The sequence below is a fragment of the Sabethes cyaneus genome, chromosome 2, assembly GCF_943734655.1.
Source record: "Sabethes cyaneus chromosome 2, idSabCyanKW18_F2, whole genome shotgun sequence".
Lineage (NCBI taxonomy): Eukaryota > Metazoa > Arthropoda > Insecta > Diptera > Culicidae > Sabethes > Sabethes cyaneus.
This window is the reverse complement of record NC_071354.1, coordinates 231049691-231070855: the sequence shown is the minus strand read 5'-3', so window position 1 is coordinate 231070855 and position 21165 is coordinate 231049691. Positions and strand designations below refer to the sequence as shown.

Genomic DNA, 21165 nt, shown 5'->3' with positions numbered 1-21165 from the left:
TTTAGTTACTTATCATTCCAATATGTGCAAAACAATTTAATGTGCATATGCTGCACAACTACGGAAACCGCCGAAAATTTATTATATATTCTTTCGGTTATTTTATTGTAGTCACTGCGAGTCAAATTTGATATTATGAGCTCATAATTTATAAAATTGGTCATGAAAACCATTATTGTTTTACCTGCATCACTACGAATATACCTTGTGTTCGCGGGATCGTGTTGGTTCGAAAGGTTTCGAAAAATATCGCGCTTCTCACGAAAATATCGTTAATTTTGATCACTGAAAATAACGTACTCAAAGGTCATATTTCAAGTGACCATAGTACGCAATGATTTTGTTTTAGAACTAAATAGTTATTTTTGCAACTTTTTACAAGTTACATTCAACAACGAAAACATAAATTACAAAAAACGGTTCATATTGATATTAGCTGCAAATGCGTTATAAACGAATAAAACGGTTGATTACGTTTTATTGAAATAACACGTTCACGGTGTTCAAAATACCGTTATTAAAAAATAAACTGGACCATTTAAACGGAAAATACCAGTTAGTTTGAATAGCCATCCTACACCTCTGAGCCAATTTTTATGAAAATCGATCGACGAATTTTTGAGTTACGCCCTTTTTAAGTTTTAAAGGCCAGCTTGCTCATATAAAGTAAATAAAAATCTTCAAAGACACTTCCAAAATGAACGTAAATCACAGCCGGTATTGATTTTTTAGGCAACATATACCCATTGGCGTCCATTTTAAGAATTTTACGCTGTATTGGGACTAACCGGAAATGTTCCGGATTAAGTTATCGCTATGGGAATTGGCCCGTATCGAACATGAACAATGACTTATCATGCGACACCTCAAATTACGCCAGAGTTTAAAAACAAGATCAATCAAAGTCAGATCAACTACCTAGCGCCACGTTAGTTATATCTGGACAAGTTCCGGGCACTTCCAGGAACACCCAGACAAGTGCCCAGTTCCGTCCATGAACAAAAACTTATCGTGCGACACCTTAAATCACACTAGAATTCATTAACTAGATAAATGGAAGCCAACTCTGCTGTCTAGGGTCAAGTTTAGGGTCATATCTGGACATGTTTGAGAGACTCCGGAAGCCCCTAGGTAATGACCAGTTTCGAACATGAACAAAAACTCATCATACGATACCTTAAATCACACTAAAACTTTTAAATTGGATCCAAGTAAGCCAAACGACTACGTCTTTCAGGAAGGTAGCTTCCAAAAAATCTTTCTCGAAAAGTGGTCAGGTTTTGAACGCTAATAGCTTAGTCGTTTTCCGATCGATTTTCAATATTCTTACACCAATCGATTGGAAAATCTTCTAAGAATTGGCCCAAATGATATGGATGAAAAAGTATGGATTCTTGATGTTGAACTATTGAAAAATTGAAAATAATGAACCTATGTTTTACCAGAATTCTCGCTTCGTGATTGGTTGTTGGAAATGACGCCATCAAAATGGAAATGCGTTTTCACGCTTCGGCTTATAATTCAGCCAATTTTCAATAGATTTACAAGATATTTACACCAATTGATAGGAAAATCTATTTGGAAAATATTGAAAATATAGAAAACTATTGATTTTAGATGCGCGTCATTGAAAAATTGAATTATTTTCATATATTTGCCTTCCCACGTTAGTGCTTCCCTAGCACAGATGACAGAAATATATATGATATGACCTATGAGTTAAGCTTCCTTATAATTTATAATTTATATTTATAATTTACGCCCTATAGAATCCGATCGAAAATTGTTGATCTTTAGCTGTTTCTACTTCCCTGGATAAGGTTAGTAATGTCCGAAAATTTCAATTATTCTATTACCGATTAATCGGTGAGCGTTGTCTGCACTAATCGATTAATTCAACTATTCGTGCTAGTAATGTTCGATTAAAAATATTCGAAAATTTCTGGATTAATTTTCGATTAATCGAACGATTAACGCGCTTTATTCGGAGATTATTCGTAGGGGAAGGGCGGTAAAGACGGACATTTGTCATATTTCATAAACAATAATTTTTTGAAGCAAATCAATGATGGGAAATGTTTCTATAGACTGAATGAGCACTTTTGAATTAAACTGCCGATTTTTAGCAGCGCAGATGTCAAATAGCGTAGACAACCGTACACATCATGGGTGGCTGATATGATCTACCCGTAAGTACACCATACACCTGGCCATGTCCTTACGATTGTAGAAATGGGTACGTTAGTTGAACACCTACTTTAAGAGGATGCGCAAAAACTTACGCACTCTTCATAGGTGTTCTTGTACCCAGTAATATACGATATGAATATAATATTAAAAATAAAATGAAATGGAGCATATATGGGAAAACTAGAACAATCTCACCATCAATCCGTCGAATGAAAAATAATTACGTCAGTTTCCATCAGTGCATCTAACGTGCATTGTTTAAGCTTGTTACGGCTAGAGTCTTCATTGTACAGTAGGAGGTGCTTGATGAACTAAAACGAAACAAATAATTAAAATAACATATTATACTTACCTGCTACCAATGCCGTGTGGCTCAGTCGTCTGCATCTGGGAACTACGCGGCATCGCACCTCCTAGCTTAGCTACTCAATAGAGCATGGGCGGGTATGGCCGCGTGGAGGCGCTAGGTAGGAGCTTGGGTTGGCAAAAGCTATGTTGGTCGCTTTCTCGTTTGACTTCCCCATTTCATACCCATTTTTAGCAGCGCAGATGTCGAATTTATAAGAAAAACAAAGAAAAAATGCGTAGATACGCTAACCGATGTAATTTTGTGTGTGAAGAAAATAGCTGGTAAATCGTTGAAAAACAACATATTCATGCTAAACCGACGACATTGCGTTAGTTTGATCCTTCACTGAATATCCATTGGAAGCCTAGTGAATTTTTGAATGATCAGTAAAAAGTTATTGAAGTTTGAAAAAATGGTATCCAAGTCGGGAAAGACGGACACCCAACGGTAGGGAAAGACAGACACACAGATTTTAAAGTAATTTTGCCCAACAACGAATTAACATTGCGGATACTTACATATTATTATATATGTAAAAGTAACCAGAAGCCATATAACAGTTGGAATGGGCCAACTTTTAGAAAAGATTAATTCGTCACCAATTAAAATATTGAAGGGAACGATTTTATTTTCTCGCTCAAAGGGGGGATCGGGAAGGGGGTTTTCTCAAACCAATTCTTTCCTAAACCCATGATGAAATATGTTAATCTTTCTTAATACTGATAATTCGACGACGCGTGACACCTTTTTGCGAGTGTCCGTCTTTCCCGCCCCTGCACAGAAACTCTGATTTATACATAATGTTTATAATATTAAAAAAATCATAAATTTTGGAAGAAATTTTCTAGCACACAATTTAACTTTATTAGACAGAGACTTAAAGGATCAGTTTGCATGAAAATTGCGATCAATACAGTTATATTTGAGTAGATATTGAGTCTTTACCTTAAGGTGTCCGTCTTTACCGCCCTTTCCCTACTCATTGAACTATTCGATCAGTTCAACTACTCGTGCTGGCAGTATTCGATAAAAAATTATTCGAATATTCCTTGTGTTATTCGATTAGTTGAATTAATCGAACGGATAATAGAGATGGTCGGGTAGCGGAAAATTTGCCCGAATCCCGCACCCGTACCCGCCGGGTTCGGGTCGAGGTCGGGTATTGAAAAAAATAATTTGCGGGTTCGGGTCGGGTACGGGTTCTTAATTTTTGTTTTTGAAACCGGATACGGGTTAAAAAATTTTTTTCTTAATCGAGTACGGGTCGGGTTCGGGTATTCAAATTTTCATACCCGACCATCTCTACCAGATAAGGCAACGAAGACTTCCAAATTCACCAAGCGAGACGCCAACAAACCGAAGAATCCATCGACTCATCCGCCAGTGAACGATATGGTTTTGGCTGCTATGCCTTTTACTGCGCATCGTCAGTCGGTCAGCGGCTTTCGTTGACGACACATCGGCAAGCAGCTAGCTTGCTACACATCGGGCAGGCAGCTTTTTGAAAACTCGCGCGTACCGCCTACCGATTACCAGAGGAAAAGCACTATTCAACGTAGGAACAGATCATGAAAATTGATTTACTGTTTGGTTTAGAGTGACTTCGATACGTTTTAATAAAATAGATTCAATCAATTCATGGATATAACTCCAAAATCGGTTGAGGATTGAACGTATACAATGTTACTACTTTGATAAACGTTGCGTATGTAGGTTGTATACATGAAGAATCGTATTATTACATACATGGATACATCCTACTACCGCTGCAAAGAGACTTACGTAGTCCTACGTCACCTATGCGGTCGTGTCTTGTGCACAACCCCTCTGATTTTATAATTATTATTAGAGTGGCTTTAACCCCGAGGGTCATTCACCAAAAAGCTTTTTAAAGTTGTTATATGCGGCACGCACTACTTCAATCGGAATATCATCCCGTATCAAATTATGATATTTATAATCCTTGAGCATGTACCCCATTTACAAAAATCCAATGGGTTCAAATCAGAAGAACTTGGAGGCCTTACTTTTTCGCTATGAAATCCATCGGATTGGTTTTGCACCACGTCTTCACACGATTTGCAGCGTGGCTGGAGTTCCATCCTGTTGAAAACCGTAATCTTCTTCACCATACATTCCCCGAAAGTATTAAGTATTATAAAGTATTAAATTTTGTTTTAACACTATTTCCTGATAGTATTTTGCATTAACTTTCACACCCTTGTCAATAAATACAAGCGGAAGTTTCCCTTTCTTTGAAATGCCTCCCCATACCATGACCGTTGATGAATTTTGGAATCGTGGTACATTCCGTTTGTGCTTTGGAACGTCCATGATCGAAACCGACCACAACCGATCGTTTTGAGCATGATGTGGTGTTTGAAGAACAAACAACTTCTCATCAGAATATATCACTTCTGAAACACCGTGCCGACAGAACAGCAGTTTGCATCTTTCCTGCCGTTTTTCTAACGCAGTTCTAACACTTCGTTTTCTTCCGGTTTTTTACGGTTTTCAACAGATGCCGTCTCGACAAATCTTTTTAGTGTATAGTATACAAATCCTCTTTTTATGCCGTGATATTTGAGGACACGAAAAATAGTGCCGCATGTAGGACCGTTTGACAATTTATTTATTATCAACGACCGTATGGAAATGGCATCACATCTTTAATAATTTTAAAGCACCGATACAGTCGATCGAAACCATGAAAAAAACTTTTAGAATTTGCAGATGATTTTGATATCATAATCAGGAACTTTGCAACGGCGGAGGCAAACCACACCAAACTGAAAGCGGAGTCTAGGAGGATTGGGCTAGAAATAAATGTATCGTAGACCAAATACATGAACGAGGCTCAAAGAGAACAAACGCGCGTTTCCCCCGGACGGTAACCGTTGACGGCAACGATCTACAAGTGGTACATAAGTTCATATATTTAGGATCACTGGTGACCGGAAACAATAACACTAGTAAGGAGATTCAGGGCATTTAAGTGGGACATCGGGACTACTTTATCCTTCGTAAAACGCTACGATCAAAAAGCATACGCCGCTGTACCAAACTGACAATGCACAAAACCCCGCTACTCATGGAGGACATACACGCCCTTGCCATATTCAACTGAAAGATACTGCAGACGATATTAGCGAAGACAAACCGAAAGCCCATCTCGTATCCTCTATTGAGCTAGAAATAATTTGATGGTCACTTTATAGTAGTTAGTAGAATGTAGCGAATATTTTATGTACTAAAATGCTTCAATAGTCCCAGTTCTGTTATTCCAGCCTGTAAAACTACATCCGGCACGAAACTAAATATGACAATCTTGTCTATGTGCCAGCCAGCAGACACTTTTATATCGCATATTAGGTTTCGCTAAGTTTATGACGACCACTTGTAATCGTTCAAAAAAACAACAGATATCGAAATGTTCGAACGAATCGTCCATCATAACTTGATTAACAGGAAGCGTGTAAAATCTGCAATGAAAGTTGTTTTTCATGATGTTTCATATTTTCAACATTACTACCGCAAAATTCGTTTATAAACTTGATTCACCCTGGTCTGCTGTCGAAGCATCCATAAAATAATCTAAAATTGATCTCCTTTGAAGTCGATCTGTCAAATTTTAGGTTAGAGTTAGCACGAACCCAAGATAATGAACGAATGTGAGACAAGTTGAACCGACTTTTCCTTCAAACAATTTTCATGTCAGCACATATTTTACCCTGTTTGTTGTTCGGACAACTAGCGTCGAATGGGTGTAACCATCGATCCGAGGTTTTGACCGACCTGTACCGCATACAATCGGTCAAAATTTCCCGCGATAACCGAAATCTGCTTCGATAAGCTGACCATGTAGGAGCTATAAAACCTGATAGCGCGGCATATATCGCCAGTATACGTAATCAAAAAACCCAGCATGAAGTCATTGGTACTGCTGTCGTCGATACTGGTGACCGTGGTGGCGGCCGCTGACATCGACTGGAGCAAGGTGCGTCCCATCGAGGAGTTCGATCACTACTGGGCTCGTTTGCCGGCGGAGCTGCAGGCATTGCGTCACGCAGCACCGAACCGCAGGATCGTCAATGGCTATGAAAGCTATCCCGGTCAGTTCCCGTATCAGGTTGCAGTGATATCCGACTATGGTGTGGCGTCTGCATTGTGTGGTGCTTCGGTGCTGACCAACAATTATATACTAACTGCCGCTCATTGCGTGGTGGATGCCAGTGGAGGTGTAGCCTTGGTTGGAGCCCACAACCGGATGAACAATGAACCATCTCAACAGTCGTGCAGTTTCAGTGCCGAAGGCATTACCATTCATTCAGAGTACGTTCCGACCACTTTACGGAACGATGTGGCCACCGTGAGACTGAATGTTCCAATCATTTTTACCGACAACGTACAACCGGTTTGGCTTCCTTCTCACTACGATTCTCGAACTTTCTCGGGACTTATTGGAACCGTTTCCGGCTTTGGACGTATTTCGGATAGTAATAATTATGTTGCGGATACGCTACGTTACGTGAGCAATCCGATTATGACAAATTCCCAATGTTTGGATGCTTGGGGTAACAATGCAGACATCATAGACGCGATGAACATTTGCTTGTCCGGAGTTAACCAGCGGGCCACCTGCGGTGGAGATTCCGGAGGTCCCCTGACGATCTATGAAGTTGGAAGGACACTACAAGTGGGTCTCGTATCGTTCGGATCTGCAGCCGGGTGCGCCATCGGAATGCCGTCGGTGTTTGCGCGCGTTACCTACTTCCTGTCGTGGATCGAAGACAACTCAGATTATATCTTTGATCATCCGGAATAGGTGATTTAGAGAGTGTAGAAGGTTTATAAATTGCAAAACACAGTTGAGTTATGAGTGTTGTTTATTTAAGAGAGAATGTTCCATGACGGCTTTTCCAATTAAATTTGTTGTCTCTAGCTAATAACTTGAAGGGATCTAACGAGTAATGTAAATATTACGATATATAAATATAATAAGCAAACATTGTACACTAAATTCGTTTTTTATGCAAACTTTTTGCGTTAAAGTAGGCCAAAAAATTCTTTTTACCTTCTAACAATCCTGAACATCTCAAGCACCCAATGTCGCTACTGACTGCACGCATAGTCATAAGACAGCGCTACTGGATAATGTAGAACTAACCAAAAACCCCTTCAACCAACCTAATATATGTATGCACTTCGATTTAGGTATTTCAATTCAATTCTTTTGATAACCCAGATAAGGACTGGCTAACCTTCAAACACTTAACGAAAGCGATGAAGTTTGCATGAACTCAGCTCTTCGAGCACATAAATTTACTCCGTCGTTCGGCAGCGTCCTAGGACTCCAAGCGAAGCGAAGTTAAAGTTGAAGAACAACAAAGCAGCAGAAAATGATGGCATTGAAGCGGAAATTATCAAACTGAACCCAAACAAATTGGCCAGCTGTTTGCAGCAATTGATTATTAAGATTTGGGACACAGAACGAATACTATCCTGAATGTCGCCTACAAAGTGCTTTCCCAAGTCATCTGCCATCAACTGTAACTAATAGCTAATAGATTTGTGGGAAGTAATTAGACTGGCTTCATGGAGGATCGATATACAACGGACTAAATCTTCACCCTACGGTAGATCCTCTAGCAGTTCTGTTGGTGCGGTAAAAAACGAATGCACAATTTTGTGAATTTATTCCAAAGTGTGTAATCCAAGGAACGTAAAATTACAAAATTCCTGTATGAAGGAAGTTAAATTTTGTAAATTAATTCTAATTAATCAATCAATCAATGGAATTTATTCGGCTCTGCAGTCTTACAGGAACAAATTTTACAATAATTAAACTATTACAAAATACAATTCTAATTAATATATAGTAATATTGTAACTCAGTTTTGGTGATTCGTTACCGCGTGTAGTAGAATGAACAGTGGAAAAAAAGTACAGTAGATATTTTAACGATCGTGTCCCTTTAATGAGCGGGATCTCGCGAGAAGTTTTACTATTTGACCGCCTGATCTTTGAATGTAGTTTATATGAGGATTATTGTCTAAGTTAATTTTAAGCACTCTCATTTCTCACCTTAGATAAGTCTACTAAACATAAGTTAATTGGAAAAATATAATAGAACGCCTCGAAATTAGCATTTAGCTGTGAATAAACGGGGCATAGGTTAACAATTATTATAATGCCGTGAATCGCATATCAGTCCCATATGGAAATTCATCAATCGGAGAAAACAGTGATGAAACCCTGTGATCATGTTTATCAAGATAAGAAAAATATCGCATGACATACCGTTATTAACTTGACTCAAGAATATGTATTACAATGTTTTTAATACTTTTGTAGTACTATACAATAAAATTATAATATTTTTGTATAAAAAAACAATGGGACTGATATGCCATTATTTTGCATGACAGACTGCAAAATAATTGCATATCAGTCCCGCTATGACCGGTTTCTATTTACGGTGTAACTGTCAAAGTTGATTGTTTCGCTTAAAGTGTTTATTTAAAATTTTTAATATCTCCTGGAAAACGTGCTCGTTAAGTTCTCGATACGAAATGCCAAAAACAACGTTGAAATTATGGATATGCTTCCCGACAGTTTTTTTTACAAATGTTTTCAGCGTATCTCAATATGTTTTAAATAAGTTGAAGCCTCGACCCTATATCGACAACATCAGATACGTAGTTGTAAAAAAAGGATCACGAATTTCATTACAGCAACTCTGTGAATGGGCTAAACCAAAACCATTGCAAGATTTTTACAACGAAGCAAGAAAAAATAGTCATGTCTGATGAATTTGATATTGAAAATCATTTAAAAAGACAAAATCAACCAAAATTTTGACGGATGATTGACGATGGAAGGAAAAAATCATTGATTAAAACCATCGTTGCATTAGTAGACGAAACTAAAAAACAATTTTGGATTGAATTACCAGAACAAAACCAGTAACGCATATTTGACGAACGATCTGTGATGTTTGCTAACATTTTATCTATAATAAGAGTAAATATGAGTAAATAAAGTACGTAAGAGTTGATAAAATTGTGTTATCATTCATTTGAGCTTTAAAGTATGGGATATATTATATCTTCTTCCTGCGGCCACCGCTGTGGGACTGATATGCGATTACTTTTAAGATGGGACAAACTGACCTGATATTTTTTTTATATTTTTTGAAATGAAACTAGCTATTTTTTTCTTACAACCTAAAGAACAATGATAACTAATACTGTTCAGCGATTAAACTCAAAATCACAAAAAATACATATGGGACTGATATGCGATTCACGGCAGTATAGTGTCACTAAATCTTCAAATATCGCAGTATTATTAGGTTCAAGACTATAAATTCACTAGTACCTAATAGTTTAGTAGTATCGGCACTATAATTAAGCAGATTTAGCGTAGTTTAGCACTTATTTTACAATGATTTAGCAGAATATTTATATAAAAGAGCAAACAGTTTAATCGTTTCTGATCACATGTGCGATTGTCTTTTGTTCCCGGCCTGTTTACATTTGACTCGTTTCCTGACCTTCGCATGGCCGTTCGTGCTATCGACGATCCCTTCGACAGTGACTGGGCGTAGTTGCGTTGACGCTTGAGCGTTAGTAGCGATAGGAGCAATGAGGCATCGGCCGGTCCCTGGACGTGGCGGGATCAACATTCCCCCCCCCCCTGGACGCTCGTAGATGCCGTTGGCGGTCTGGATTGTTGCCCAACTCACTTGACCGTCAACTCCAGGCTTCGTGGCTATAATTCGTCCTTTCGGCCAGCAGTTTCGCGGGAAGCTCGGATCAACGATTATCACGATGTCCCCGGTCTTAATGGATCTCACTGGTTCAAGCCATTTGGTTCGGCGAGTGATGGATGGTAAATAGTCGCGTATCCATTGTCTCCAGAATTGATTGGCCAAAGCTTGAGAAAGCTGCCAACAGTTTCGAAGCCTTGTAGGATTGTCGTCGAGATGTACCCATGGCTTTAATCCACTAGACGAGCCTAGCAAGAAGTCGTTTGGGGTGACCAAGGGCGAGTCGTCGTCTTCCAACGGTATGCTGTTCAGTGGTCGCGAGTTGATCATCTCTCCACTTCTATCAGCGCGTTTTCCAATATCTCGTAGGAGATCGGACGATTCGACAGTAGCTTACAGAGATTCTGACTGCGCGGATTAGACGCTCCCACGGTCCGCCCATATGCAGGGAGGCTGGAGGGTTGAAACTCCAGCTAGTGTGGGTAGTAGTGAACTCGGTCATCAGGCGTTCCCGATCTAGACTTTCGAGAGCAGCCTTCAGCTCCTTACTAGCACCACGAAAATTGGTCCCTTGCTCACTATAGATGACTGCCGGTGTACCCCTCCAACCTATGACGTTACGTAAAGCCAAAACGCAGGAATCGGTACTGAGTGTGCGTGCAATTTGCAACCGTCTGGCACGGATGGTCAAACAGGAAGCTATTAGCACCCAGCGTTTCTCTGTTTTACGGTTTGCGGAAATCAAGATCCACTCCCATATGTGTAAACGGAGAGTAGGCGGTCAGACGTGCTGGTGGCAAGTCGCTCATGGCTGGCGGTCGTGGAGTTGCCGCTTCGTTCATACATTTCTGGCATTGTTTCCGGATTGTATTGTAGACGGACTTGAGGCGGGGGATCCTGTACCGCTGTCTAACCTCATTGAAGACAGTATTATGGTTTTGGTGGTGGTACTTGCGATGGTAGTAGAGCACTATCAGACGAGTGATGTGGTGTTTGCCCGGAAGGATGATAGGATTGACTGCGTCGTAATCGATCGCCGGGCATGCACCGGTCCGGCCACGGACTCTCAACTGGTCCTTCTCATCAAGGAAAGGACAGAAGTATGCAATAGAGCTGCTCTTTGGGATGGATTTCACCTCAGTTCCACTCAGGCGATTACCGTTGATAGTAGCAATTACGTCAGCGTATTCGCTCTGCTGGGCGAGACGATGAAGAAAAGTTTCAGTTCTAATTAATTCTTGCTACGTCAGCGGCCCACCTTTTCGACGATTCGTGGTGATCATCTGCTTTGAGTTGCATATGTATCGAAAAATGTACGTCGTGCTTCGGAGCGTGGTTGTCCACGTTGAGAAGTTCTGCGGGTCAATGACAGGTTCTGTCGCGGGAACGTGCGTTAACAGGTAAGCTCGCAGCTCCGTATCTGTCGCTCCACAACGAGGAGTAGCAGGCCAATCTGCTTTACATTTCCGAAGAAACTCTGGTCCTTGAAACCAGCGGCTGGAAGGATTGAGATCGGGAAGGCGTGTCCATTTAGTTCCTTCGTCAGCCACATTCTGTTTCGTTGGAATCCACCTCCACTGCTTCGCATCGGTAGTCTCCAGAATCTCGCTCACTCGAAATGCCACGAATGGGCTGTCCCGGCGATGATCAGAGTTTATCCAGCATAGAACATCTCTGGAGTTGGTCCAGAAGTAGCGTTCTGATATCTTCGTAGATAGCGATTGGGCAACTCTGTTTGCTGTTTGCTCACCCGCGTCAACAAACGTGTGCATCTAGATGTTACTTTCTAGGGGCGTAGATAGCCTGTAACATCAGGGGATCTGGATGTTGGTCACTTCCGGCAGAACCTTCAACCACATCAACCACTTCTGGAACTGTGGCTCTTCGATGGGCGTTCCTCATTCAACTGAGGTTCTCCAGATCTCCTGCAGGAGTATCTTTAAGTACATTAGAAAATGCGAAATAAAGCCGAGCGGGTCGAACGTCATCATGAGTGTCCGAAGTACCTCACGTTTAGTGGGTCGCCGGCTTCCCGACAGCAGGTCTTGGTCGTATCGCGGAGATATTTTGAAGGTGAAGCAGTCTGTAGTCGTGTTCCACCAAAACCCCAATATCTTCTCAGTAGTGTTCTCTTCCCCGACTCCTAGGTTCTTCTCATTTGTCGCTTCTTCCTGCAAGAATACTAGGGACAGTTGTTTGAGTTTGAGAGCCAATTTCGCATTCCAAACCCTCCAACGGCGTGGATGCGTTTCACGTCGTGTGCCAGCCTCACAGCTTCTTCCTCCGTTTCTACGCTGGCAAGCATGTCGTCCAAGTAGTGTTTATTCACGATACCACGATTCTGGCATACCTATCGTCGATGTCTCTTTCCAGTAGAATAGCTGGCAATACTGATCTTCCAATCCCATCGATAACACAGGTCTGCAAAAATAAAAAAAATTTCAGATGCATGCGATATTTTAGGTGAATCATATGTTTTCCGAATCCAAAACTGATTTCCGTTTTTCTCCATCACGTACAGATTTTTTGTTTATGCTTCTTATATGGAAAAGTCACAAATTAGATGGAAAACTTATTATCACAAATTCGTAATAAAAACCTAAATAAAATCTTTTTCTGTTATTTCAGTAAATTTTTACTTAATAAATACAGGAAAAGTACTACTGGACTGTAATTTTTATATTTACTCTTTTTTTGCCCTTCAACACTGGGTTAATATACTAAGGTACGCTCACTTATGCAAATTCAACTGCTGTGCCACACAGAAGCAAAATCTGTAAAAGATATGTAAGAAGCATTTATAGAGTAGAATATAATCTACAATTTTGTTGAATAGAGTAGTGCATTATTTTTTCCATTTATAAAAAAAGACGGCCTTTAAGCCTTGTTTTATAAATAGAACGTTTGTTTGAGCTAAGGATAAAGTTGCAATAATATTACCACGAAAATACAAAAGTAATGGAGTACTCAATTCAGAAAGATTGTAGATTGCATTCAGTTCTACAAATGTTTCATACATGATTTTATCAAATTTGCTTCTATAAGGCAGTACAGTCAACTGAGCGCAGGTGGATGTATTTGAGAGCACCAAATTTGCTTTAAAATAATGCTCTCCATAGTTTCTCCATCGTGTATGATTTTCTTCCAAAACATGGAGGGTTTATATTAATAAATACAATTCTGATGTAAAAATCAATTTTTTAATATAATTTACATCTGGGATATTTCTGCTGCTTTATGTCTAAAACCAACTTTTAAGATATTTCAACAAGTATTACATGAAAACGTGACGTGATGGACAATTTTTAAAATTTTTTCTGAATTCAGGGGACAAAAATCTATAAGAATCAGTTGAAAAATCCTATGCAGTTTTTTTGATGCAGACCTGTGTAATTGATGAAACATCTCTTGTAAGTCTCCACATACTGCAACCCGAAACTCACGGAACTGGATTAGGACCGAATTTCGAATCCCTACGCATCACCTGTTCATTGATTTCAAAGCTGCATATGATAGTGTAAACCGTGAAGTGCTTTAAAAATCCTTGACGAAAATGTCTTTCCGGGTCAGCTTACTGGACTTACCATGACTACGATAGATGGGATCCAGTATCGCCTGGGGCTTCGACAAGGAGTTGATCTTTCCTGCCTGCTATTCAATCTTGTGCTTGAAGGTTTATATGACGAGCGGTTATCGATATGCGGGGCACGATTTTTAATAAACCCAGTCAATTTATCTGCTTTGCCGATGACGCGGACGTGACAGAACGAGGCGGTGGAAAATCAGTATACCAGACTAAAACGCAAAGCAGAAATCAGGTTAAGAATAATATTAGCCTGTAACCGCTCATTGGTTAGTAAGGGGAAATGCAGATGGGAAAGCGGGTACGTGTCTGGGTTAGATTAATCGCCTGTATTCTACATACCAATCGGAGCCGGATCCGATCAGAAATTGCGCTTCATTCGTAATACATCGTATACTATAACACACGTCGATCGGGACGTTTCTGATCGGAGCAAGCCCGATCGCAATGCAGAATCGAGGCAAATATTTACCACGTTACTTCACTAGCAAACAGCGAACGCCGAATTAAACCATTAATCATGAGTGCTAATCTTACCTAAGGAAGCATATAACCAATTTACCTGAAGCTGTCGAGGACCAACCAAATAACCAATCAAAATTGCAAACGAAAACCTAACGACGAGGACTGGCATATGAATACGATCATCACTTTATCATCACTGCGCGCACTTCTTACTTCGCTAGATACTTCGAGATGGAATTAAGTTTGATGATTTGCGTTGAGCCTTTTTAAAGCTTCTGTATGTTTGAAATCGGGATTTCAAAAGCTTTTCGTTTCCAAACAATAGTCTGTTTTTGGTAACAATTCCCTCGGCAATGTCACCCTGTGGTATTGAATACCTTGGCTGTGCTTTTGACGTATCTGTTAAGCGGATATGTAGGAGAGACCCCTTCGTCCGAAAACGTGGAGAGCTTTCACTTCTACTGTCAACAGTTTGCTCAGAGGTGGGCTTAGGATGCAGGCAGTTTGGTAAAAGCATACTAAATTAACGAAAGCAATACTAAAACTTGTAATCAAAAAAACTCCACCTTCTCAAATTGGCGGTGTAAAGGGCCAAATAGAATGCTGCATCAACGCGTCCGTCAGCGTCAATTTGACAATAAACCCATGGGAAAACTGTCAGAATAACACTGGAGGATGCGTTGACGCAGCATTCTGCTTGGCCCTTAAGGCTGATTCCAAGATTAGCACAGTGTAAATTTCCTTATCGCTGTTTGTAAATAAATTCCTTAGCGGCAGGGACTCGTTACTCGAGTGGTAGCAAAAAAACGCCATCTCGTCCATAGTAAATACTCTTTAGGGCTCAGAAAGGACGTTGTGGGCACAAGTTCACACCGTTCTTTTTTTCCAATTCAGGGTGGCGTTGCAACAAGTGCATTAAACAACCGCGAGCGAGTGCTGAATCCTGAAAAACATTTGCCTTGTGGAACTTTTTCGCCAGCTTCCCAAGAGATGACCTAGCAGGATGAATTATTTACAAATTATTAATCATTATATAAAGAAATACCAATGTGATTACCAATATTTGTTAGAACACAGGACAGTCGCATGAAGAAGCTACTATCGAATTACTAACCTGTATAGGACCCACAGTTTAAGTAAAAATATACCTACAATTGGGGTTTGTCACTTTTGCTGAGAACACTTCAGCCGGATTAATTAAAGATTCTAAAAGAGAAATAAACGATTTATAGGCTTTTAGGCTGTAGAACAGCTGATTCTACTTGTCCGCAGGGTTCACGTCCGTCCATAAGTCGAAAAATTCAACTGAAATAAAGTACCGGATTTTCACCTCAATCTTCTACATGAGAAGATTCTGACTCTATCGCTTTCTAAGTTTGAAATGGTTATGACGAACCCAAGGTTGTTGGTTTATTCACACTGCAAATCAGATAAACTTCAACGGTTTAGATTGGAAGCTATTTGATATTCCCAAAATATCCCTGCAAAAGATTAACGTAAATGATGAAGAATAAAAAATGCATAGTACCATAGATAAACCCCGATTACCGGTGCCACGCAATTAAATCGCACCGAGTATAAAAGCGCAACAGCGGGTCAACCAGCTAATGCATTCAGGATGAAGAGTCTAGTGCTTTTGTTCGCTATTCTGGCCGCGGCCAGCGCCGAGTGGATCGAAATCGATTGGTCCCAGGTGAAACCGATCGAGGAGTTCGATCACTATTGGGCTCGTCTGCCACCGGAGCTGCAGTTCCTGCGCAAGCTAACACCATCCCGTAGAATCACCAATGGTCAGGAAGCCACTCCCGGTCAGTTCCCGTACCAAATCGCGCTGCTTAGTACCTTCGCCGGTGGTACCGGTTTGTGCGGAGGAACCGTTCTGACCAACAACTTCATCATGACTGCTGCCCATTGTGTACAGAATGCCCAGGGAGGAACGGCCATTATCGGAGCTCATAACCGAAATGTTGTTGAAGCAACTCAGCAGAGAATCGGCTTCGGAGCAGGAGGTATTAGGATCCATCCTGGATACACTCCGACCAACATCAGAAACGATATCGCCGTTGTACAGTTGAACAGTGCCATCGCTTTCAATGATCGCGTTCAGCCAGCCCGGATTCCGGCAGCAGGCGATAGCCGTACCTTCGCTGGATTGACCGGAACCGTTTCCGGCTTTGGACGTACAACCGATGCCAGTCAGGCCACTTCGCCGGTGGTTATGTTTACGACCAATCCGATCATGACACAGGCGGACTGTCTGTCGAGCTGGGGTAACAACGCCAATCTGATCCAGGCGCAGAACATCTGCCTGTCCGGTGCCGGTGGCCGCTCGGCATGCAACGGAGACTCCGGTGGTCCGCTGACCGTTAACGATGGTGGTTCCCTGCAGGTTGGTATCGTTTCGTTTGGATCGGCCGCCGGTTGCTCGATTGGAATGCCATCGGTGTACGTTCGGGTTACCTTCTTCCGTCAATGGATCGTCGATAATTCCGACTTTTCGTAAACGGGATCCGTTGTTAGTGTCTGCACTGTCTTAACTGAAAATCAAATAAAAGCGACTCAATGTAAAAAGTTGGTGTTATTTTCTCGTTGTTGGTAAATCACAAACGGGTCTGGGGTTTGAATTAAACTTGATTAAACTTAATTCGATTTGAATTCAGAATTAAGGTTACGATCAAAAGCACATAAAACCGAGCAGAAACCAAAAAGTAATTATTTTAATTTAGTAAATTATCCTAAGGTAACAATTTGACTTATATTATAGTCTTATTATGGTTTCTATGACCAATTTCTGTCACTAGAACTGTTATAAAGGCATGATAAAACTCATATTACTACTTTGAGTAACTGAAAAAACTAATTTAAACGAACTACGTTAAAAAACGTTTTTGGTTGCAACTAATCTAATGCTTCTGGTATCTGGTATAGCTTCAATATTTCAAATAATTGAGATAATCTCGACCAACATTTGAAAAAGACCAATAAGCGAAACGTCAGCAAATTGAGTGAGAATTGTTTTTTGCTATACTAAAGCATAGAAAACCCAACTCACATTTGGTTTCTTTACATTAAGTTGATTGGCTCTTTTCAACTGTTTGGGAGAAGAAAAGTGAAATACATTGAAAGCAATAAAATTCCAATTGTACTGTACCTTCGCTGCAGTAATGTTTTAAATTTATTAGGGTAACCAACGCATTATCAGCAGCTGTACATAATTTGGACACTTCCAGCAAAATCAAATAGAAGTGTCCAAATTATGTAAGACTGCTGATGGAGTCCAAAATAGATTGGTTATCCTGTCAATCCTTGCGACATGAAGAGCGCTATTGAAATTTGCGCTAACCGAAGTAGTGTATGGCAGTAAATTGTTATTCAAAAAATCTTCGGAAACAATCAAGAATACTAGGTCAGTTCAACAGTAAAAATTAAAAAAGTGCTTGACGTAAAAAGCATTTTAAAAATAAATGCTTTCTCATAATAATCTTCAACTTATCTAAAGGTTGTTTGTGATCTAAACCGATCATATTTGGATTTGGCAGGTATGCACGTCATTTGACGTCAGCCACACATTGCTATCAATGCTGATAAATTTTGGAATTTCCGAATCGTTTCAAATATACCGTGGACAAAACTGCTGCAGAAGCAGCGACACGCTGCCTGCCATCGGCAGCTCTTGGATAATCCAATTCCGAGTGAAACACCCAGAGTAGATGCAAAAAACCAATAATTTATTGCCCACATTTCGCGCAAATATCGTGATACTGACCGACTTATCTGTCAAAAAAAAATTAAAGAAGGTAACCAAGCAGTAAACATGGCTGCCCTTATCATTCGCATCGTGCGGAGCACGATAAGCTCGCTCATAAATACACCCTAAAATCGAGCCCATAATCTTAGTCTGTCGGATTCGAAAAGATCACGCCGAAGAATGAAGTTCACCGCTCTACTGCTGCTGCTCGGACTGGCTGCCCTCGCGGCGGCGTCGGACGATATCGATTGGAGTAAGGTGCGCCCGATCTCGCGCATGCCCCGCTACTGGCGACGCATCCCGAAAGAGTTGATGCGTCAGATGACGCTCGAGCTGAAGGATTTGCCGAGGCACCGACCGGAGGGTAGAATCGTCGGTGGCTACGTAGCCACGCCCGGTCAGTTCCCGTACCAGGTTGCGTTGGTTTCCCAGTTTCCCGAGGGTGGCGCATTGTGTGGAGGTTCGGTCCTGAGTGCAAACTTCATTCTAACTGCTGCCCATTGTGTCGATCAAGCAAGCGGAGGTACCGTCATTCTGGGAGCTCAGGATCGTACTGATGCCGCTGAAGCGGGACAAGTACGAATTCCATTCGTGCAGTCGGGAATCTATTATCATCAAGAGTGGACTCCTGAGCTGATCCGTAATGATATTGCCACGGTTCGTATGCAAAGTCCGGTGACGTTCTCCGACCGCATCCAACCGGTTACGCTGCCGACCTGGAGTGACGTGGAGAACGATTTCTCCGGCATCACCGGAACTGTTTCCGGATTCGGACGCTTCTCCGATGATATACCGGAGGCGTCGAATATTCTTCGTTACGTCGATAATCCGATCCAAACCAATACGGCGTGTAATATTCGATTCTTAGGATTGATCCAGCCGGAAAACATTTGCTTGTCCGGTGACAATGGTCGTGGTGCCTGCAGCGTAAGTTATCATCAATTAACAATGCTTTGTACAGCGTAAACCTAATTTTTTTTTCCTACAGGGCGACTCCGGTGGTCCGTTGACCATTTCGCGCGGCGGAGATACCGTTCAAGTCGGTGTTGTCTCGTTTGGTCTGGCGCTGGGATGCGAACGCAACTGGCCGTCCGCGTTTGCTCGTACCACCTCGTTCCTGCAATGGATTCAGGCTCACTCGGATGTGATCATCCAGGCTTAGATCCGGTCGATGCTCCAGTAGTGCAAAGATCAAACTGTAATAGGCAAATTGTGACCATGTTTTTTAAAGTTTCTATGGACTCTCCAAACTTTCTTTTTTAATATAAATAAAGCAAACTTAACAACTTTCCATAAATGAAAATATTAGAGCGTGCATTGCGATCAATAAAATATTGTAATAATGCCAGGACAGAAGGTCGTTTTAGACCACTTGAAATAATTATAAATTTTATTTCTCTTTTTAGCGAAGCATATTTGCGATAAGACTAAAACTACTGAAATATTGAAAATACATTACTTTCAAACAAGACTATAATACTATAAATTATAAACATATTGTTGGAGGCTGTGAAATTTTCTGTTTCTACCAATTTTGTTGAAAATAGTCGGGAATGATTAAAATTTCTTCATTTTCTATCTCCAAAAATGTTTACCTATGGAAAACCTTTGCGTATTTATATTTTTATATAAACAAAAAATCATTACTCTGAACTAGTGTTAGCTCGTAAACGTACATACGTAACATGGACATGGACCAACAATGAAAATGATGATCAAATTACTCTCATTTCTTTTGCCATAAAACTGCGAACTGCTTTCCGTCGCATGCCGAACCACTCTTTTTATTCACAATCATCTACCATTCCTCATTCGGGTTTAGCGCTCTGGATGTTGTCCAAATTTCTACAATGACACCATTGTCATTGAACCATTATTTGATCGGACTTTAGTAGTGAAAGTAGGGATGGTATAGACAATAGTCAATCTTATGTTGCTCCAGAAAAGGCAGTCCCCCTCATCTGAAGGCATTTCTGTTGATGAAGTGTAATTTTCCTGTCCTGTGTTCTGTATTTTGCAGCACTTTACCGATCGAATGAAGCAGATATAAAATTCTTGTTCAGAAATTTGTTCAAAAATAGCCTTGCAATATGTTTTATTATCCATAATGACGCAAATTCAGTCTTAGATCCGGTCGATCAGTAATGCAAAATTATTTCGTCAGCAAATGCTCGTAGAGCTTTTCCTTGAGCGTTTCTTTTATTCCTCCGGCGCTAGCCAATTTGTCGCTCCACGCAAATTCTCAAAATGGCGCCTCCGGAATAAACGAAAAACAGCAGTGTACAAACATTTTACTACCTACACACTCGCAAACGCACAGTGTCGTAGCGTCTTTCTGCATAACCACTCACGAGGCAAACAACTCGTGAGCAGCCAGCTGCCCGTGAGGGCTAGCGGCACACTAGGGTACAGATGTTGCATTACTTTTCTGATTGTTTTCTTCTTCATCTTAGGCCCTCGATTTTACACGCGGACGGGAGTGCGAGTCCTCGCGAGTGATCGGTATCAGTTGCTCAGGCTGTAATGACGCAGAGAGCGACGACCGTGGCTGTTAGCTAAATACACATATCGTCATATCTTGCTACTTCATCGAAGATGAATCTGCTGATTGCGGATTTTGAAGAGATTCGAAAATCTCTCCCGAAAAATTTCTAAATAATTTAATATCATCAATGCCACTTTCCCACCACGTTTATTTGAGAGTTTTGATTGTTGTGTTTTGTTACGAATAGATTTTCATCAGGAGGAGGTGGAGCGCAAACAAAAAGCGAACAATGGCGTAGGCGTAACGCGTGTGAAGCATGACTGCACTACTTGGTGTGATTCTCAAAGTAAACTCGTCGAAAGTAGGGAGAGTACGATGGGTCGGTCACGTCACCAGAATACCGGATGACCGTGCAGTGAATCTGTTCTCCTCTAGACCTTCATCAGCCTTAAGGGAAACTACACGTACGCATATATTGGGTTGGAAACGAATAAAATGTTGATGGGTCATTCAGGTCGAGCGACAAGCCCAACATCTTCTTTTGCCTGCTTGGTTCGTGGCGCTCATACACAGG

General features: G+C 40.9%; 3 protein-coding genes across 3 annotated transcripts; all 3 read left to right on the top strand.

Annotated features, from left to right (window-relative positions):
• The first annotated feature begins 6464 nt into the window (after positions 1–6464).
• Positions 6465–7364, top strand: LOC128736761 (brachyurin-like). Its single transcript, XM_053831247.1, has one exon. It carries the CDS (start codon positions 6465–6467, stop codon positions 7362–7364), a length of 900 nt encoding a protein of 299 aa, XP_053687222.1.
• An 8588-nt stretch (positions 7365–15952) lies between these two features.
• Positions 15953–16861, top strand: LOC128738249 (brachyurin-like). The gene has a single exon (XM_053833246.1). It carries the CDS (start codon positions 15977–15979, stop codon positions 16859–16861), a length of 885 nt encoding a protein of 294 aa, XP_053689221.1. The 5' UTR covers positions 15953–15976.
• Positions 16862–18286: 1425 nt separating this feature from the next.
• LOC128738245 (brachyurin-like) lies at positions 18287–19268 on the top strand. Its single transcript, XM_053833241.1, has 2 exons — positions 18287–19033; positions 19095–19268. Exons 1-2 carry the CDS (start codon positions 18287–18289, stop codon positions 19266–19268), a joined length of 921 nt encoding a protein of 306 aa, XP_053689216.1.
• The last annotated feature ends 1897 nt before the right edge of the window (positions 19269–21165 follow it).

What these genes read in the sequence shown, in the direction of transcription:
- LOC128738249 (XM_053833246.1), top strand. Translation starts at nt 15,977, where the DNA reads ATGAAGAGTCTAGTGCTTTTGTTCGCTATTCTGGCCGCGGCCAGCGCC.
- LOC128738245 (XM_053833241.1), top strand. Translation starts at nt 18,287, where the DNA reads ATGAAGTTCACCGCTCTACTGCTGCTGCTCGGACTGGCTGCCCTCGCG. An exon ending in ATGGTCGTGGTGCCTGCAGC is followed by an intron (nt 19,034 to 19,094) that starts GTAAGTTATCAT and finishes TTTTTCCTACAG; the next exon opens with GGCGACTCCGGTGGTCCGTT.
- LOC128736761 (XM_053831247.1), top strand. Translation starts at nt 6,465, where the DNA reads ATGAAGTCATTGGTACTGCTGTCGTCGATACTGGTGACCGTGGTGGCG.